The 20,269-nt window shown below is 43.6% G+C and overlaps 1 protein-coding gene and 1 long non-coding RNA gene across 2 annotated transcripts in view; one reads left to right on the plus strand and one right to left on the minus strand.

Annotated features, from left to right (window-relative positions):
• NEGR1 (neuronal growth regulator 1) overlaps nt 1-20,269 on the plus strand; it is a 117,793-nt gene that overhangs the window by 86,889 nt on the left and 10,635 nt on the right. The window contains exon 7 of the mRNA XM_029959735.1: nt 2,051-2,092. Coding sequence (XP_029815595.1) covers nt 2,051-2,092 — 42 coding nt within the window. The remainder of the gene's footprint in view (nt 1-2,050; nt 2,093-20,269) is intronic.
• LOC108639604 lies at nt 5,332-7,020 on the minus strand. Its single transcript, XR_001920620.1, has 3 exons — nt 6,931-7,020; nt 5,860-6,021; nt 5,332-5,430 (listed from the first exon to the last, which is right to left on the minus strand). It is a non-coding gene; the product is annotated as an uncharacterized LOC108639604 (long non-coding RNA).

Below are 20,269 nucleotides of genomic sequence, written 5' to 3' on the forward strand. Positions count from 1 at the left end.
AAGTGCATTTCTCTGTTGCACCAGGGCAGGTTTAAATTAGATACTAGGGAAAATTTATTCACTGAATTTCTTCACTGGGAGAAATTCAGGCCAGATATGGACGGAAATCTCCTGTTTTCCATGTATGTGTAGCAGCCAGGAATGCCATACCAGTATCCCTATGCCCAGGATGTTCTTGTTTCTATCTCTTCGGTCCCAGCCTGAATTAAAGCTCTGCTTTAAACTGAGGAGATGGTTTTGGTTCACACCTGCCTCCCCAGAATAGACAACTCTGGAGATAACACAAGGTCCTGCACACAGTCAGCCCCAAGTCTGTCAAGGGCAAACCAGGAGCTGCTGTGAACACGTTGCTGTTCCTCTGCTTTATAAAACAAATCCCAAAAGTTCAGCTCAAGGAGAATTCTCCACTGGAGTCACAAAAGTGGCACAGAATATCATGGTTTTCCATTATACTTGCAGATTTTTTTTCCACAATCACCCCTGAAAATCTGAGCAGTGCTGATACTATAGGACTGGGGTCCCAGGAAAATGAAGTAGAGCCAGTCCCACTCTTCCCCACACATCCCTGCCTCCCAGTGTTGCTAAGAAGTCATTAATATATTTTCATTTTAATGAACCAGCCGAGCGTGCTTATAGAAAACCAGCTGGTTTTGTTTTCTCTCTACAGACCTGAACATTTTCATGAATAAAGATTTGCAAAGAGTTTTAGAACTTGAAACTAGAAATAGATCCGTCTCACCAATTCCTTGATCTAATAATATATTTAAAAATGAGATTTTTTGCAAGAATAATACATGGATATTACCACCTTCACTTCCAGCCTCAATGATGCCATGAATATGTGACTTTATGCCACCTTAAGCACCTATAATTAAGTCTAGATCCAAAGAGGCACGATCGTAGTACAATCCCTGCTGGTTTGGGAATGGTATTTTACTTTTTAATGAAATACTGTACTTATTGAGTATGTTAATTTATTTGATTGTTGGAAAGAATGGTGTTATTCTGCAACAAGAGGAACTTTTGCCTTTGTAAAAAGTCACAACTTTTTATTTGGGAAAATACTTGTCTGTTATTCCATTGGACTCACTTTTGCATCATATTAATCTGAAAAGTAATTGTAAGGGGAAAAAACCCCTCAAATTTGGCCAAGAGCGGTATGTGTGCTCAGCTATTCCCTGCGCAGCCCTGTAGTCAACTTGCTCACATTTTTTTTTCATTAGTTTCTTGTTATAGCCAAGATATGGTCAATGATCTTTTGAGCTTGGTAATTTTGTTAAACCTTTTTTATGAAGAGTATTGAATTGCTGCATTGAGATGGGAGTTTGCTTCCGTGCAAGATTAATTGGGACTGGTATTTCATTTTGCATAGCACTATTCAAAGCTAATGAAAAGGCCCAGAATAATGAATTCTGAAGTCAAATTATAATGAAAAGCCACAGGTGATTGTTTCATTAGGCTGGATGCAGGAGAACTGTGTCTTCTCTTAACTTTGCCTGTTGTTTGCATTGGTTGCCCCGGGGGAAGTAAACAACTTCCAAATGGGTTTGATGTTTCTGAGAAATGTTTTCTTCTGGAAAGACTTCAGTAATTAAAAAGATGTGCCTTCTTAAAAGTTCACTGAAGCACAAAACTATTGCTTTAAAACATTCTTTGTTCAAAATTGTTACCTTGACTTATATTCATGGGAGGAAATTGCCTTTGATGAAGTGAGCAAACTGTTTTTTCCAGCCAGGTTTTAGAACCTCCCAGGAGAAATGGTTTGGAGCTCGAGAACTCCAAGGGCAAAAATATTTGCATATTGGGAGTGTGATGGTCCTGGTGCTGTTCACACAAGGTAGCTGGGCAAAGAGCAACTCTGCTGTAGTTCATAGGCACAGGAGTCTGGTCGCCTGCAGGTTTGTCAGGGGCCGGTGGTGCCCAGCCCAACCTGGAAATAAAACTGTGCTGTCTGTTGCATGACTGTTTGCTGTCTCATTCTGTATTTGTCTTCCATGTGTGATTAACTCCCAAATGTTCTCTTTTTTTTTTTCCTTTTCCCTTTTTGTAGAAATTATTGAGCCTACTACCTCTAGTGCTGTCTCAAGCCCAGGTCAGTATCCACACACATTCCCACAGGATGTTGGGTACTCCTGAGGGACTCATCCCAATGCATTGCCGTGTCAGTGACCGGAGCTGGTTACAGGCAGCTTGTTGTGGTAGTGCTGGACTGTCTCCTTCTGTCTTTGTGCTGTCATTGGTGTGTCTTCCCTCCAGGCTTCATTTCTTGTCCTCTTCTCTCCCGTTCTGAGCAGACCCCTCCCGCATCTCTGTTCCTGCCATTCGGTCTCTCCTGGCTAACGCCGCGCGGGCGATTCTGTGCTCTTGTGATGATCTGGCTCTTCCTGACTCTCCCCTGGTGTTGCTGTAAACATGAATGTTGGGTTGAGGCTGACAAATTTCTTGCTATCTCATCACTGAGTGACTTGTAGGATGGATCCAAGGGCCTGCTGTGAGCTCCTTCCCATTTACAGTGCCAGAAGGTGTTCATGGAGAGCTGAAACACCTGCCCTTGTGCTTGGCAGGTGGTTGACTGTTCATAGTACATTCCGATGTCCTTGGGGATTTCCTGTTGCTGCTCCTCAACAGGACACTCTCAGTGGAGCTTGTCTCAGAATCACAGACTGGTTTGGACTCAGAGGGACCTCAAAGCCCATCCAGTCCCACCCCCTGCCATGGGCAGGGACACTTTCCACTAGACCAGATTGCTCCAAGCCCTATCCAACCTGGCCTTGGACACTTCTAGGAATGGGGCAGCCACAGCTTCTCTCGGCAACCTGTGCCAGGGCCTCACCACCTTCACAGGGAAGAATTTCTTCCCAATATCCCTCTAACCCTGCCCTCTGGCTGTGGGAAGCCATTCCCCCTTGTCCTGTCTTTTCAGGCCCTTATACAAAGTCCTTCTCCATTTCCCTTGGAGCCCCTTTAGGCACTGGAACAGGCTCTAAGATCTCCCCAGAGCCTTCTCCAGGTGAACACCTCCAGCTCTCGCAGTCTGTCTCCAGAGCAGTGGGGCTCCAGCCCTCTGAGCATCTTTGTGGTCTCTTCTGGACTCAATCAGCCCAGCACAGGGTGTTGAACAGGAGCTGCCCAGCCCAGAGCTGGGTAAAAGATGTTTTCAGATCAGGTCAGCCTGTAACAAGGTTCCCACATGCTTCTCAAAGGGTTTGGAAGGGGCAGGCAGGAGTCTTACATACCATGGTCCAGCTTCTGTTGATCCACGTTAAACGGTTTCCCCGTGGTGCAGTTACAGTGTCAGACCCAGCAGGTTGATATTATTTCCATGTGCATGATGCAGTAAGATGTGCAATGCTCAGGTCTCCTCCAAGTAGGAGTCTGGGAAGCCAGATCAAGATTATCTGGGAGACAAACACAAGGAAAATTTTCCTCTGGCAAAACCTTCACCTAAACTGTAAATTTTATTCCCAAATTGAGATAAAATGATTGGAAAGACTGCACCAGAAAGGCAGAACAATTGAGGTGATCCACTCATCAGTTAAAAAAAGCAGATTAAACCAAGAGTTGCAGGCAGCAGGAGGTTCCAACAGCTTCAGACTTACAGGAGTAGCAAGACAAGTAAATAAATCTTTGTAGCTTTTAATTAAAGGCTTAGGAAGGGCAATCCCTGGTGTCCTCTGTGGGGACACTCGGGGCACAGAGGTGTTGCCTCTCTGCCTTCTCCTGTGCCCTGAACAGCCCTGAGCTCCCTAAAGCACAGTGTCCTTTATGTGCAAGGAATCTCCTGTGGCTGACCACAAACAGCAGTAGAACCCTGAGCAATGTAGGACCGCCCCATTGCAAACCCAACAGCAGGAGGGGAGGGATGGACTTCACTGCAAAAAGCTGATAGTGCTTGCAATGAAAGCCCCTTTCCTTGTGATTTTCCATGGTTTGCTTTGGACTCCCAAGCAGTTGAAAATAAGCTAAGGAATTATTTTTAGAGTTAACAGAAGCTGAGAAGAAGAAAAGAGTCATTGATATGTCGATCGTGCAAAGTGGTGATAGGAGACCTCAGTCTGTGTGTTAACACTGGGGTTTGTAATTCCTTAAAAAGTCCCCATAGCCTGATCTTATTCCAAGCTTTGTTCAGAGAGTGATGGTTTCTGCTGTATGGCTCTGGTTGGAATGGTCTCTAGTAACATTTTGGGGTTTAATTTCCATAAGTAAACACTACAACAAAGAGCACAGCTTTTCTCACTTTAAAAAAATGATGTTCAAGTAACACAGTTTTGAGGTGTGTTTGAATTCTTGCTGCTGTAGAAATTTTTGATGAATGAGCAAAATCATATGTATTTTTGGGAGCAGGGTGAAGATGGGGGAATGGAAATGAATAACATCCTTTTATAGTGATCTCTGTCTTAATTCTGAGGGCACAGTCCTAAATACAGAGGTATTTTGCCATATACAATATAAAATTGACAATATGAAAATGTTTGAATGCAACAGAGGGAAAATTTATAAGCTGTTAAAGTTGTAATAGTTTTGAAGCCACACGAGCTAGTCCAACTTTAAATGACCGAGGGAAGGACTCTGAGATCAGTTTGCACTTGAAAGATATCTGTTCCACTGAAAGATAACAGAAGGGGTGGGATTTTTCAAAGGAAGTTCTCCAAATGGTTGAAAATTTAGGATTGAGTCCTTCTTCCTGGAACTTAGCTCTGGTATCAGCAGTGGCATTGCCACTGAACTGTTCTATTGGCATTGCATAATGAAATAACACTGTCATAGTCCCTCTACTTGGCTAACTTTTATTTGGTAAATAGCTGGGTAATACCATCACTGTTGCTACCAACTTCTACAGCTGCAGAGGCAATTCAGAAGTTTCCATTGTCAGAAACAGAGTCCCTCATGTGCTGCAGCATTAGGCAGGAGGTTGGGGTGGGAAATGGGGACAGAAAACCCCAGTTATTCATCTGTAGCTGCTTTCAACAGTAAAATATGACAGTAAAACAAGATTTATCCTAGAGTCCTAGACTGGTTTGTGTTGAAAGGGACCTTAAGGATCATCTTGTTCCAACCCCTGCCATGGGCAGGGACAAAATTTCTGGCTTTGTTTAAGTCATCTCAGGAGGTTTTAGCCACAGAACTTGTTGGATCTGTCTGTCTGTCCTACTTCCCTCCTGCAGGAACACAAAATATGGATAATCTGTAGGAAATCATTTTTGTCTTGTGTCTTGCATTAGTCAGAACACAGATCATCAGCCTCCCCCCTGCTTAATCAAGGCTTTGCAGCTAATTGGTTAATTACCACCATCCTTTACCACTTTAGTGCAGCTCCACTGGATGTTTTTCCTGGAGAAGGTTTTGGTGCTGGAAGGACACAGATCCTTTGTAGGGTTTCAACATGGAGCCAAAGGTTTTGAAAACACCCCAAACTGAGTCAACATTTAACTGCAGGTAGAGGAGGGAGAGTTGCAGGTCAAGGATCTCCCAGAAATCAAAGTAAACAACTGGCAGGCTGTTCAAAATCACTTGTTGAATTTTCCAGGATCTTTCTCAAAGCCCAAACTAGGAAGTTACTTTTTGTAGGAACTGAGGAATCTGTAGGAATCCCGAAGGTCTTTAAGGATCCCTCACAGTTCCAAGTAGGAGACAAACCATCTCAGACATAATTTGCAAACCCACCCAGTGTTTGAGGGCCTGGTGATACACTTATGCATTTCTCTGCTGGAGCCCTTTTTTTTACATTTGGGGATTTACTTTCCTAATTTGAAGTGGCAATGCTTAAAACATGTAGAATTAGCTACAAAAAGTTAAAAAAATTAAGGCCAGGGTTGGTATCTATTTTGTCAGGCAGCACCAGGAGCTGGAGGTACTTACAAACGTCTCCTCCTTCAGTGTAATTAGTTCACAGGTGGTGTCTTGAAAAGCCTTTGAAGATGCTGCTGAATTCTTAACGCTGACTAAACAAGTAACTGTGACAGGTCACAGAGAATAATTGAGGAATCTTCTTTAATTAATGATTTCACATCTGATGAGGCACTATTATAAAAATTGGAGTTGGAGAGAGAAGGACCTTAAGTTATTTAATTTTCTCAGGAACAAAAGCGTGTGTTTAAATGAGCACTCGGGCAGGTTGGACAACTCCTTGAACTTCAGTGGCTTGTCCCTGATTTGCCTTTCTGCATATCTAATATATTTAATAGGCCAGAATACCAAATCACACCTAATTTCAAGCAGGCTCTATTTGTCTCATGGGAAGCTTTCAGACCAGCTTTTTTTTTCTCTTCTTGTGCAGTTGCAAATCCCATTTTAATCAATAAATGATTTGCACACGGAATATCTACAGGGCTGGACTCTGAATCTCGGAATTTGTGGTGTTCTTTCTTGCCATTAATTTTGTCTTTGTACCTTCGAATGGAGATTTTTGCACATGGGCAGGAGAGCCATTGGTGCAGCAAACCCTGGACTGGGGACAAGCCCTGAGGCAGGAGAGGGTGACCAGCTGTGAGTCACAGCCGGTCGTGCTTCAGCAGCCAACACTCAAACTGTTCTTTCTTTCCCAGTTTGTGGAATTCCTTCCAAAACACTAAACAAGTATGAATAGATGATCCAGATTTAGGGTAACAGATCCTGGACCACTGCAAATTTAACTTCTAAATCATGTTAGGAACAGATGTCTGTTTGTTCGAAGAGCTTTTGATGCTTGGTGGCCACTTCACTGCCTCCCAAATGACCCCACCCTGGGAAGGGAGGCAGAGTCTCCCAGGCTGCCCCATGTCCCCATGTATGCAGCTGATGGCTGAATCACCCTCCAGCACCTGGGAGAACCACACCAGAGCTTTTTTTGTCAAATATAACAAATATAAAACAGATATAGAGTTACCAAGTAGTTTTGTACCAAACTGGAGAACAGTCTCTAAAGAAAAAATACCAGTATATTAAACTTACTTGTTAATTAGATGAAAGCTTTACATTCATGGGCATTGCTGTTGCATTTCAGAACTCCAAGCAGATGTGAAATTCCAGCATAGTTCTCTCTGCTAGAAAGAAATTGTTTTGTGTTCCCCCAGCTCAGTGCACCTGCCCAGTGAATTCTGTGGTAACGTGTTCCTGTGGGAACACAGCGCTTAAACTAAGAACACTGGGAATTATACAGTGCCTGTGCTCTGGGAAATAGCTGTCTTTAAAGCATTACATACATCTGCTGTTACAAACAGGTGAACTCGATGTTTTTAAATCACTCTGTGAAAGCTCCATCCTCAAAGCAGAATCTATGGAATTAGGTAAATGTTTCTGTTTGAGCAGAATGCACGTCTCAGACAGCTCACAGGGTGTGCTCAGTGACATTCTGCAGTGGTTAGAGACTGCATCATTTCACCAGCCTGTTTGAACACAGTAAATCATATTATTCACTGCTTGCTGAAAAGATGCATTATTTAATATCAAAAGAGCTACTTTCTATCAGCTGAAAAATGGGATTAGAACTAGGTCATTTTTAGTCCATTGATTCCTACTCTCTAAACCAGAATGTAAAATACAAGAATGTTTTTATCCTAATAGTGTATTGCCTACAAGCCTTCTGTCATGGGGGATTTCAATGTTAATGAGTTTTCCCGCAAATATGAGAAGCCCACTTAGGAGGAGAAGCTGATGAATATTTTAGAATATAACACATTGACCAGTTTGCTGAAATGTCACATTTTAACCAAGAAGTGCTTTTGGGAAATGCCAGGAGAGCAGTGCCAGGGAAATGCCAGGGACAGGAGTGAAATGGCTTCTGTAGTTTGAGAGAAGGGCGCAGGATGTGGAAGGTGGGGAGATGCTCAGCTTACTGTTGCTGCTTCAGTGTTGAACCTTTCTCCTGTCTAAGTGTTTCCAATGCTGAGGGATGAGCCACATCTCATGAGCCCGATGTTCCTCTACATCTCTGAGTGATGCTCACCCCTCTGTGGAAGTTCTCAGCTCCAACGGATCAGTGTCCTTGGTGTTAGTTGTTTGACATTATGCAAATTCATTTATGTTATTGTAAATAGGATCAGCATTTGCATATATAAGTGCACTCAGTGTAGGAGCCCCAGCATGGGAACCAGCACACACTGGGGGTACAGAGGAGTCTCTTTTCAGCACAGCACTCACTTTGCACATTTAATAGATTTTTAAAACATCGATATCACAGAATCATAGAATATCCTGAGTTGGAAGGGACCCACAAGGATCCTGAGTCCAATTCCTGGCCCTGCACAGGACACCCCAAAAATCCCACCCTGTCCTTGAGAGTGTTGTCAAACACTGCTTGAGCTCTGTCAGCCTTGGTGCTGTGACCACTGCCCTGGGGAGCCTGTTCAGCGCTCAACCACCCTCTGGGGGAAAAACCTTTTCCTGACATCCAGCCTAAACCTCCCCTGACACAACTTCATGTCATTCCCTCTTTCTTTATAGGTGTGATATCAGTTTATTAATTGTTACTATAGATAAAAAACATTACCTCCTCAGTCCACACACTCAAGACATCTACCCATCTCAGTGAGATAGTGGTACCCATTCTATTCAGACCATGGGGGAAGCCTGGCATGGCATGGACTCCCTCAGATGGGCTGGAAACATCTGCTCTGAAGGCAGGCTGGGGGCAGAGATCCATATAGTTAAATTTTATTCTTCATCCACAGCCATGATTTAGGCCTGTGCTCCCAAACTATGCCAGGAAGTTGGGTGTTTGCACATTTAGCTCATGACACAGTAAATCCATGGAGGCTGATCTGGGTGGCCCAGTCATATGTTCCTGTGCTCTGTCCATGATCCTGCAACAAGAGAAGGAATATCTTGTAACCTGCAACACTGCAAGACATGGCACAGGAACTCTGAAAGACTGTCCCTAGAACCATAGAATCATGACATGATAGAATCATAGAATCCTACATTGGTTTGGGTTGGAAGGGACCTTAAAATTCATCTCATTCCACCCCCTGCCATGAGCAGGGACATCTTCCACTAGACTAGGTTTCTCCAAGCCTTGTCCAGCCTGGCCTTGGACACTTCCAGGGATGGGGCAGCCACAGCTTCTCTGGGCATCCTGTGCCAGGGCCTCACCACCCTCACAGGGAAGAATTCCTTCCCAATATCCCATCTAAACCAGCACATAAAATCCCAGAATGGTTTGGTTGGAAGTGACCTTAAAGCCCATCTTGTTTCACCCCCCTCCACAGGCAAGGACACCTTCCACTAGATTGAGACACCTTTCAGTTCTGATTAAGAAAGGAGAAGCAGGAGATTCCAGAATGTGATTCAGCAGCAGGAAGAGAGCAGTCCTTGTTTTTATTTATCACAGAAGGGAATGTTTTATGTGAGGGTTTTATCAGCCAGAATTGGCTGACTACAGTAATTCGTACAGGAATAAATATGCATATATCCATCTCGATGAGATATGTGGCCATGTGCAGAGATTTACAATGTATATAGAACTGGGTATCTGTGACTTCAGGGAAGGTCCCAACTCTTAGTGGAATATAAAAGAGCCTCTAGCTACAGCTGGCTGGGAAGGAGCTGACAAACTTGGGTTGTTGAGGGAGGGAAGGCTTGGGGGATTAGGGGACTTGTCAGAAAAAGCCTATTTGAAATCTCCCTAAATATGTCAGTTTTAAAGAAATTCAAATAAAGGCCTGTTGAGTTTTGAGTGGAAAAAAAAATTGGCTTCTTTCCAAGCTACCCATCTCATTGCAAGCAACACTTCTGCTTTTTTTGTCTTTTCCCTGTCTGAATTTCACACCACATGGAAATCTCCATTCCATGCCAGCTGCATTTAGAGTATCTATGCAACATGGACAATTTGATGCAGTTGCCAACAATATTTCCATCCAGGGATGAAAAACAACATCCTGAGATGATCCAGAATCCATTTCCTTGCTCTGAACCTTTAAATCTGTATTGCTCCATCTTTACCTTCTTCTTATTGCAAACCAGTTGCAAGACTCAGTCTACCAAAATGGCTTTTAAGCTGGTTTTGGCCCTTCTTTGAACTTTTCAGATGAGCTCTCAGGCAACCCAAGAAACACTGTAGGACGTGGGGTTTTTCCAATAATCTCTTCTAGGTTAAAGAAAACAGCACCAAAATTTGTAAGTAAAAACATGATGGTTGAACCAAGCCCATGTCCTTCCAAGCGTGTAGGAATAACAAGTTTGAACAGCAGCTCTAAACAGTTAAGCAAATATTTCTTTATCATGAGTTGTCAGCAATCCCAGGAGTGGTGCTGTCTTGGTTTTACCTGCCTTTGTTTTAGTCTACAATTATTAGAGACAGACCTTCCTCAGAGTAGGAACTGCTTGTGAAGGCACAGATACTCTGGTGAGGGCAGTGCAGAAGTCCCTGAACATCCAACAGGGCTCAAACGGACTTGGACTATGAGCAGGCTGAGGTTGTTTGCTGGTGGAGCTGAGAGTGCTGAGTAAAACAGAGATAGTTTGCAGAGAGCTGGATCAGAGCTCAAGTCTAGGCCATGTACTTTGTGTTATAGGCTCGAGCCTACCTTGTGTTATACGCTTGCACATTGCCCTGCTACACCATCATCTTTGCTTTTACTCCAGGCCCAGCTGCTGATGAGGATTTATGACCTGAATACTAAAATTCAAAACTAAACAAGGATGCAGGTGATCCTCAAAGTGGGCGTGGCAAGCCCAGAGGTTTGTACCTCTGAGCAGCAGATGTTCATAGGAATCTCACACCCACCCAGGTGGAAGAAAACATTTTGAGAGCTCAGGCTCAGTTTAGTGTGTGTTGCTTCATCAATGTAAGGTTGACAAGGAAAATTCACTTTATAGTTGTTCCTGTGCTTTGGCACCTGTTCCTGTACATGATTTTCATTAAGTCCACAGTTTAACTGAGCCTCTGAATCCACAAAACACTGTGGAGCCATCTGGTTAAAATTTTAAAGGCTGTTTTCATCAAGATGGAAGTTTTGCAAAATATGTGACCATTTTCAGCTGCTTAGTCAGACATTTCTGTAAGAAAAAGATGTTGGCATCAGGGAGAGGAAGTTTAACTCAATGGATGAGTGGCAGCCTGTCCTCTCCTACCCACCCACCTCCATATAGCACCACGTTGGGTGATGTTGGATGACACTGGGACATTCAGTGATGATGAAATGATTGACCTTGACATCTTTTGTACATCCTTCTCATTGTTGAGGTACACAACTCAGCTTCACATTTCTCCCTCGATCATCTTCCACAATGGCAGGGCTGCATCTCCATGAGAAAAAGAATTGATAGAACTTACCCTCCTTAATACCCCTGATTGCAGCCGAATGATTGCCGACCATTCAGCTCCTCATTCAACAACATGGTGTATAAAACCACTCTGAATAAGTTTGCTGCCAAAGTGAGGCAATTCAGGAAACAAATAGGTCTTGAAAGCTCAAGAGCATGTTCACTTGAACAAACAGGGTATGGATTTTGTAATGGGAAAACGGGGAGTCGTTTGAATAATCTGCAGTAAATTGTCAAAGCAAAGTACTCTGATTGTAGAGATGTGTCAGGAGTAAGCAATGTCTGCGTTGCTGTTTGTAAGGGTTCCAAACCCAAGCATACTATGTCTTACCCTCCCACATTGCACAGTCACATTTAGTGTTCAATTCTCATATGGAATATCCTGAGTTGGAAAGGACCCACAAGGATCATCAACTCCTAAATGAAGAAGGAGCTGTGTTTTACAAAGAGGTGGAAATCCCACCTGTTAAATGCAGATGATGACTATCCAAGTCCAAATCAGTCATTCAAAAAGTTCCTTTCATAGAAACTTGAAGGCTTTTAGTACTTAAGGTTTATACATGGTACAAACTAGGAAAAAAGTTAATTGGTTTTGAGGCAAAATGTGTCTTTCTCTGCTGTGTCCCCAAGACTATCAGAGTTGGTTTGAAGGCATCTAAAAGTCCATCTCTGTCTTCCCAAAAGCACTTTAGGCAGGTATGGCCTGGGATACACACTCAAAAGAAAGCTCCCTTAATTCCCAGAGAGGATAGAAAAAAGGAAAGGTGAAAGGCTTTCAGCATCAACTGTGAGATTTACCTACTGTATTATAGAATATATCTCATTTCCCCTTCTGTTCCTGTTTTATTATGAATATGCCATCCATAACTACTCTGAGAGCTGTGCACATTCCTGCCAAGCACCACGTGCTGTTTTCTGTCTTGTCTTTCTAAATCCTTGTTTTGAGCCAAAATCAATGGCAGAATGAAATTGCCCATTGCCTGGCTGGGAAACCTTCCTGGGAGTCCATGTGTCCCTCCAGAGCAGAAGGACATGCACCATGTCAGGTTCATCTGATTGCACCCCAAGAAGAGCTGAGCCATGGATCACCTACAAGGTGATCGATGATAATACAAAATAACCTTTTTTGGTGCTTTTTGTTTTCTGTTTCAAAGGACACTTTCATCAGGGAAGGGTTAGATTGGATATTAGGAAAAAGTTCTTCATGGAAAGGGTTGTCAAGCCCTGGCACAGGCTGCCTAGAGCAGTGGTGGAGTCTCCATCCCTGGAAGTGTTCAAAAATATGTGGATCTGGCATCTGGGGACATGGTTTAGTGCTGAACATGGAGTTGGTGGTGGGTTGACTGTTGAACTTGATGAACTTAAAGGTCTTTTCCAACTTTAACATTTCTGTGGTTCTATGATTAATTATGAAGAAGCCTCCCACAGAGGCACCAATGCTGGCTTTTGTGCTTTTTTCTCTTTCCACTAAAATATTATACTAACTGGTAGAGATTTTCAAAGCCATGACTCTTAACAGAATCTTCATGCCTAAATCTCCCAATCAGCTTTGAAAAATCTCAACTATTGGGGTTTTTTCCTCTCCTCTATGTAATCACATATGCAAAGCTAAGCCATAATGTCTCCAAAATCCTCTGGATTAAGTTGAAAAGCAGGTGAGGAAAGGCTGGCGCACAAAAGGCCTGCAATGCAAAATCCTCCAGCAGCAGTAAAAGCTGCAGAGGAGAAGCAGCATCAGCCAGGAGGGGTGAGGGGCTCTGGAAAGGGACTCCCACAGCTCAGGGACTTCCAGCAGAAAGACAACCCAAAATGGCTCGAGATGTGAGGGATTTCATCTGCCCTCTCACACACAGCTCCAAAAGTTCAGAGTCCTCCCAATGGCCATGTCAGCTCCTGCTGCAAGCCCAAATCATTCATCAGAGGGAACAGTGAATAAGGATAAATGGAATCATGGAATCACAGAATCACAGACTGGGTTGGCTTGGAAGGGACTTTAAAGTTTACCCAGTCCCACCCCCTGCCATGGGCAGGGACACCTTCCCCTAGACCAGGTTGCTCCAAGCCCCACCCTACCTGTCCTTGGACACTTCCAGGGATGGGGCAGCCACAGCTTCTCTGGGCAACCTGTGCCAGGGCCTCACCACTCTTGGTTAAAGAATGGAAATCTGAAAGTGCTTTGGGAAAAAGAAAATCTGCACATTCATGCAAAGTACAAAATACTTGACTCCATTATACACACTTTCTGTGTATTTTGCGGCTGGACTTTCCATGATGTTTTTTAATTTCCCTGAGCTCACAAATGGTGACCCCCACAATTGAAGCAACACCTTTAAATTAGCAGCTTATGTCCCTACAAAACCAAGAGGCCCTTTGCCTCGAAGGATTAACCCTTGTTGCAGCCAGAGGAGGATGTCTATGAAATCCATGTGCTCGCCTCAGTGCTGTATAACATGCAGCTATTTAAATTCATTTAAATGAGGACTCCAGAGCTGGCAGAGAGGAGGGAAAGAGCTACACAGTCACAAAAAACAATTAAAAGCAGAGTCAGGCAACAGCTATATATGGTTTATAAGCTTCACTCTCTCTTGGAATCAACATCTTCCATATAAGGACAACTTTAGGCAGAGAAAGAGAACCTTGGACAGCACAAACTGTTAAGGAAATCATTATTCATTGTCTCTTCCAATCAGACAAAGAGTACATTAAATGAAACTAGCAAATGGCAGGTTGTTGTGGATTCCCAAAGCTAAATGAGTTCCAGAACTGACTAGGAAAAAAAAGAAAAAAAGGAATTCTGTGAGATACCACCTCTGGCTTAGCAGTTCCCAGAGCTACAACTATCTCAAGGCTGGCAGGAAAAAGACACTTGGGCAGCTACGTGTGAGATTTGCACAGGAAAAAGGAGAAAGTAAGTTGTTGGAAGGGAAAACAGTGTTTTGCCAAGTGCTGCAGGGAAAAGGGGTTGGTGCACTCAGAATCACAAAATCACAGAATATGTGAGTTGGAAGGGACCCACAAGGATCATTGTGTCTAACTCCTGGCCCTGCACAGGATCATGCCCATGAGCCTAAGAGGATCACCAAAACACTCCTTGAGCTCTCTCAGCCTTGGTGCTGTGACCACTGCCCTGGGGAGACTGTTCAGTGCCCAACCACCCTCTGGGGGAAGAACCGTTTCCTAATACCCAACCTAAACCTGCCCTGACACAACTTCAGGACATTCCCTCATGTCTTGTTTCTGGTCCCCACAGTGTCTGCTCCTCCTCTTCCCCTCCCAAGGAAGTTGTAACTGCAATGAGGTCTCCCCTCAGTCTCCTCCAGCTGAACAGACCAAGTGCCCTCGGCTGCTCCTCACACGGCTTCCCCTCAGAGCCCTTCACCTTCATTGCCCTGCTTTGGACACTTTATAATGGCTTCATATCTTCCTTATATTGTGGTGCCCCAATATTCCAGGTGAGGCTGCCCCAGTGCAGAGCAGAGCAGGACAATCCCCTCCCTGGCCCAACCAGCGATGCTGGGTCTGATCCCCCCCGGACACAGTTGGCCCTCCTGGCTGCTGGGACACTGCTGACTCATGGCCAACTGGCCACTGACAGGACCTCCAGGGACCTTTCCTGGCACTGCTTTCCAGCAGAAAGTTAAATGCATGTTGATGACAAAAGAGGAAATTGTGTTTTTATGATTGGTGGGCTGGACTCGCTCGTGGAAGTGGCTCATGTCGCACGGACCCTCCTGCTGTGCCATGGCTACATCCCCCTAATGGAAGGCAGGTGACAGGAGAGATGGATGCCCTCCCTTGAGTCAGTCCCCGAGAGAGGCACATCACTCAGCTGCAGGATGACAAACTATATGCTCAAAGTGACAAATCATTTAATTAAAATTTACAAGTGGTTAAATACTGTGTGACCCAAATGGAGGCCGTGATCATGAATCAGTGTGGGAGGAGGAACTCAACTCTCAGCGAATCGATAGTTCACAGCTGCAGTACCTGCACACTCTCTGCATTCCTCATGTGTGGGGAGCCCATTGCTGGCTGCTGCAGAGGATAGCTCAGAGAAGATCTCAATCAAGTTGAAAAGTAGTAACAATTTTACTTAGGCAGTGTTTGAACACTCTTGAGTTTCATGAATAGTTAATGTCACGTCAAGTGTTCAAGAAAAACGCTCTTGTATCTTAAGAGCAAATAGCTCAGCTTTTGATGAGTTATGTTTTTTCCTTGAGTACACAGCCCGGTGGAAATTGCAATCATCCTTCATGAAAAGGCTCAGCAGATTTTACTATAGGAGAGGAAGGGTGGCCACTGCATTTACTAACTAATGTAGGAAATGTAAAACTGCCAGGTAACCCGCTCTTTTATTGATGCTGTTGAGTACATAATTTGCTGGTAGTTCTGTAAAAATGTGTGTTAGAGGGATTTCACGTGCCAGCGAGATGTGCATTGCTTTTACGTGGATGACTTACCCTGTGTCCTTCAATGTAAGATGTACCCCATGAAAAAGGACAGGATTGAGCATTATTGACAGACAAGACAGACCCAAGAGATAACACCAGCCTAGTCAGCTCACAAGATCACAGAATCAATCACAAAATCACTGAATCACAGGGTCACTGAGGTTGAAAAAGCCCTCCAGGATCACTGAGTCCAACCTGTGTCCAATCTCCATCTTGTCACCAAGCCCAGAGCACTAAATGCCACATCCAGTCGTTCCTTGGACACCTCCAGGGATGGGGACTCCACCACCTCCCTGGGCAGCCCCTTCCAATGATTGACCACCCTTTCTAGGAAGAAATTCTTCCTGCTGTCCAACCTGAACCTTCCCTGGAACAGCTTGAGAGGTGTTATGATTCAAGGTGCCACTAAACCTTCTGAAATCAGTAAACAGTTGGACTTTGTTATTTATTTCATCCATCACCTTATTGTAATCAAAGCACTATTGATGATTAATTCCTTGGCTCTTAGCAAGGTTCAGCAGTGAACTTGGATGGATTATGGGGTTTTTAATATATCTATAAAACAAGAACAATATATATACTATGCAGAAATATGACCAAGAGAAACCTCTAAGAAATGCATAAGGAAATCAACAGCAGAGCTGAATAAACCCCACATCTTAGAAATCATCTGACAAGCAGTGGAAGATTTGTTTAAAGGTGTCAGCTCCTTCAGCAAAAAATTTCCTTCCGCATACACAGTCACCAAAAACTGTGAGAAATCATGTCCTAACTTGCTTAACTCAACATCCTATGTCAAGAGCAGAAGAATGATGTTGAAACCATCCAGTAACTGGGAAGTTCAGTGTAAAAAATTATCATTCACAATGCATATGACATTGCCTCAACGTAGCAGAACCAACAGAGTCCTTATGATATATGAGAACTATCAAAGGTTGCCACTGAACACAGAGATTTAATGTGCTGCTTAATTCTAGAGCTTATTTACAATGTCACACGTCACTTGGAGAAAAATTGTTCTGACAACCAATCATTAAAAATATAGGAAGAATGTTTAACAAAAGGTCAGAAGTACAAATATTTTACATATTAACAACTAATAAATTCATTTCCTTTAAAAGTTAGAAGGATCAGCAAATGTCTTCAAAGCCATTTGCAATATTTGTGCATGAGACCCAACCTCTAATTACCAATGGAAGTTGTAAATAATTGTCAACTATGCAGATGAGCCAAAAATTCTCTCAAATTAAAGTAATTAGCTCCCAAGTCGAATTTTTCTGTCACATTAAAATGCTTTTCCTTTTCTCCAATGTGACACTTACAAATGAGGGCCACATTGTCAGGGAAGCAGTTATTGTAGGCTGCCAAAATTAGGTGCGTAAGGACCTGAAAACACTTCACTTTCAAAACAACCTGTGGTTCTCAGCAACAGACTTTGTCACTCCGTAGTTTTGCTGCAGCATCAAACTTCTGAAGTGGGGAAATTTATCCAGCTTGGACCTTTTCGGTTGACTCAGAAATTTCTGTACCCCTTGGTATGGGACTGTCTCTCATGGAGAGCCTCAGTCCTTGGCTCTTCTTGGTTCTCCTTCACTGAAGAACTTTTTCAGCCTCCCTGGTCTGGGTTACAGATGAGAACTGGGCTACACACCACAGCTCATGGATGGGGAATGGGAATAGGCAGCTCTTGCTTCTCCCAATGCTTTTTCTGGTACTTTTCTAGTCTTATTCTCAATGTCCTCTTAACCAAAGCTGTGTTTACCATGTCCAGTGGAAGATCATTACCCTTTCTCCTGTTTAATTTTGGACTTCTATGCAGAACCAGCATCAGGCTTGTTTTCTATTTCAAGCTAATCAAGGTTGGGTTTGCTGATTGCTGCAGATGATCACAAAATCAGGGCCGGAGGAGTATCATAGATATGTGGGTAAGGAGGTGGTCCCAACCTTGAACAAATCACATCCAAAACCAGTCATGTGATCAGAAAACTGCACAGTAGCATGAAATAATACATTATTTATTTGTGCTGAGCTTACAAGTTTCCTTTCAAATGATCCCTTCTAATTGTTATCCCCCTCTACCTCAACAGTTGTTGCTATTCCACATCTTCCAGACAAGACAAAAGGGTTTAGGCTCATAAACCAAAGCTGGATTTGTGGTTTCCTTTGCCCTGACTGTTCCAAAAGCAATGACTTGGAGGATTCTTACAGGGTGAGGGATTGGTTGAACCTTACTCTGGCATCTCATCCATTTAGGCTGGATATCAGGAAAAGATTATTCCTGCAGAGGGTGGTTGGGCACTGAACAGGCTCCCCAAGGCAGTGGTCATAGCACCAAGGCTGCCAGAGCTCAAGGAGCATTTGGACAATGCTCTCAGGGACAGGGTAGGATTGTTGGGGTGTCTGTGCAGGGCCAGGAGTTGGACTGGGTATTCTCTGTGGGCTCCTCCAACTCAGGATATTCTGTGGATCTCTGATATGCTGGTAAGACCTCATCACATTAACAAGCACATCTGCCTGCCAAGAACTTCTGCAAAATGAGCAAGAATCTTTTTACCTTTGACTAATGAAAACTGTATATTTACAACAAATTTAACACAGGTTTTCAAATCTAAATTAGTTTAAAGAAATTGAAAGCTTAAAACAGAAAGCCTGTAAGCCACATCAACAAAAGAGTCCATATATGCGCTCCAGAACCAGTGTGTTCATCACTCTGCAGACACTCCAGAAGTCACCTTTCTGAAGCAAAGCTTTGGAAGATGATTGTGATGCTCATATTTAGTCACCATAGTGTAGCCCCAGGGTGAGGCAACCTAACTGCCTGCTAGGCTGAGACTTCCCATGAATAATAGCAATTAGGTTTGATATCAGTTATAAAGCATCATTTTAAAGAAATAGAGGTTTCAGTTGCTGCGTCATTTAGAAAAGTCTCTAAAATTGATTTCAGGGTTCATTCTAAAGAAAGAGTTTCTTTCCTGCTCCTGACAAATTTTTAGTTTTTCCAGACATAAACTCAGAAAAAAGTGGGTTTCTCACCAAATCTGGGGCAAGAAAAACAGTTTGAGAGTTGTACATTTCTCTTGTGGATTACAGCTTAAAATATCTGAAAATTAATAGTTCAAATTCTGTATCTATTCAGAACTTGTCTCTGAGTCCGTATTTCTCAGAACTAGGACACCTTTATACTCACATCTTGGGAAATATCACAGAATCCCAGACTGGCTTTGGTTTGGAAGGACCTTAAAGCCCATCCAGTTCTACCCCTGCCATGGGAAGGGACACCTTCCACTATCCTAAGTTGCTCCAAGCCCCATCCAACCTGGCCTTGGACACTTCCAGGGATGGGGCAGCCACAGCTTCTCTGGGCAACCTGTGCCTTATTGAAGTGAATTATTTCTTTTCTGGCCAAAACATTTCCCTTAGTTTAGTTTGAATTTTCCTCTGTGCCCTGGAATTCATGCAGTTCCTTCCCACTGTGGCACATCCAGCTTTGAGGTTCTTCATTAAATCCCAGCTCAGGGACAGTTCTTGTGTTGTTGGTCGGTGGCAGAGGACCTGGGGAGATGACGTGGGGCTGTGGGTGACCAGGTGCAGGCTGTGTCTGGAGAGCTGTGTTCAGGCTGCTCAGAGCCAGTGATTCCAGGCCCCGCTTGGCTGATTTCTTCTGTCTCCTTTGGTTAAACTGGATCAGGTGGTGATCCAGTTAAACACAGGTTCATTCCAGGACTGGGACTGGTATCTTCTCTGTCTGTTAAAAGTCGTCCCATTCCTCCAAAACTGGTTCACATCCACCACTCTGAAGTTCCTAAAAGATGTTTCGTTTTCCCAACATAACTGAGCATCTCAACCACACAAAGAAATGGAACATGACTTGAGTAAAAAGGATGATATGTAAAGCCAGATTTTATTCTGTTCCCTCACAGTACTTTTCCTCATAAATACTTCTCTGGATTATGAAATATTCCTTGCAGCAGGAACCAAGTCCATCAAGGCTGTACTATTTCATCCTGTTAAACATCGAGACACCCCATGTTCAGTACCTGCTTCATTTATCCCATCAGTGCATGAGAAGGATTCTTTTCCTTTGCAGTATTTCATGGAAGGGGTTTTTATTTTATATGATCAAGTTTATCTCTGTCTAAATGAAATTCTATTAAAGATACACCATAGAGTAGTGTGTAAGGGTTTAAAATTGGGTTTGTTTTGGGGCTGTGACTAATGTCCTACAGTGTGGGAATGATTGGAGTGAGGCGGCTCTTTCTGAGCCACCCCAGACCTCTGAGTCTGTGGTACTCAGAGACATTTCATAGAATCCCAGACTGGGTTGGGTTGGAATGAGCCTTTAAGTCCATCCCATTCCACCCCCTGCCATGGACAGGGACACCTTCCACTATCCCAGGTTGCTCCAAGCCCCATCCAACCTGGCCTTGGCCATTTCCAGGGATGGGGCAGCCACAGCTTCTCTGGGCAACCTGTGCCAGGGCCTCACCACCGTCACAGCCAACAATTCTTTCCTAATATTCTGTCTATCCCTGCCCTCTGCAATAGGAAGTCATTCCTCCTTGTCGTGTCACTCCATC

This window comes from Manacus vitellinus, unplaced genomic scaffold, assembly GCF_001715985.3.
Source record: "Manacus vitellinus isolate BGI_N305 unplaced genomic scaffold, ASM171598v3 scaffold_21_pilon, whole genome shotgun sequence".
Lineage (NCBI taxonomy): Eukaryota > Metazoa > Chordata > Aves > Passeriformes > Pipridae > Manacus > Manacus vitellinus.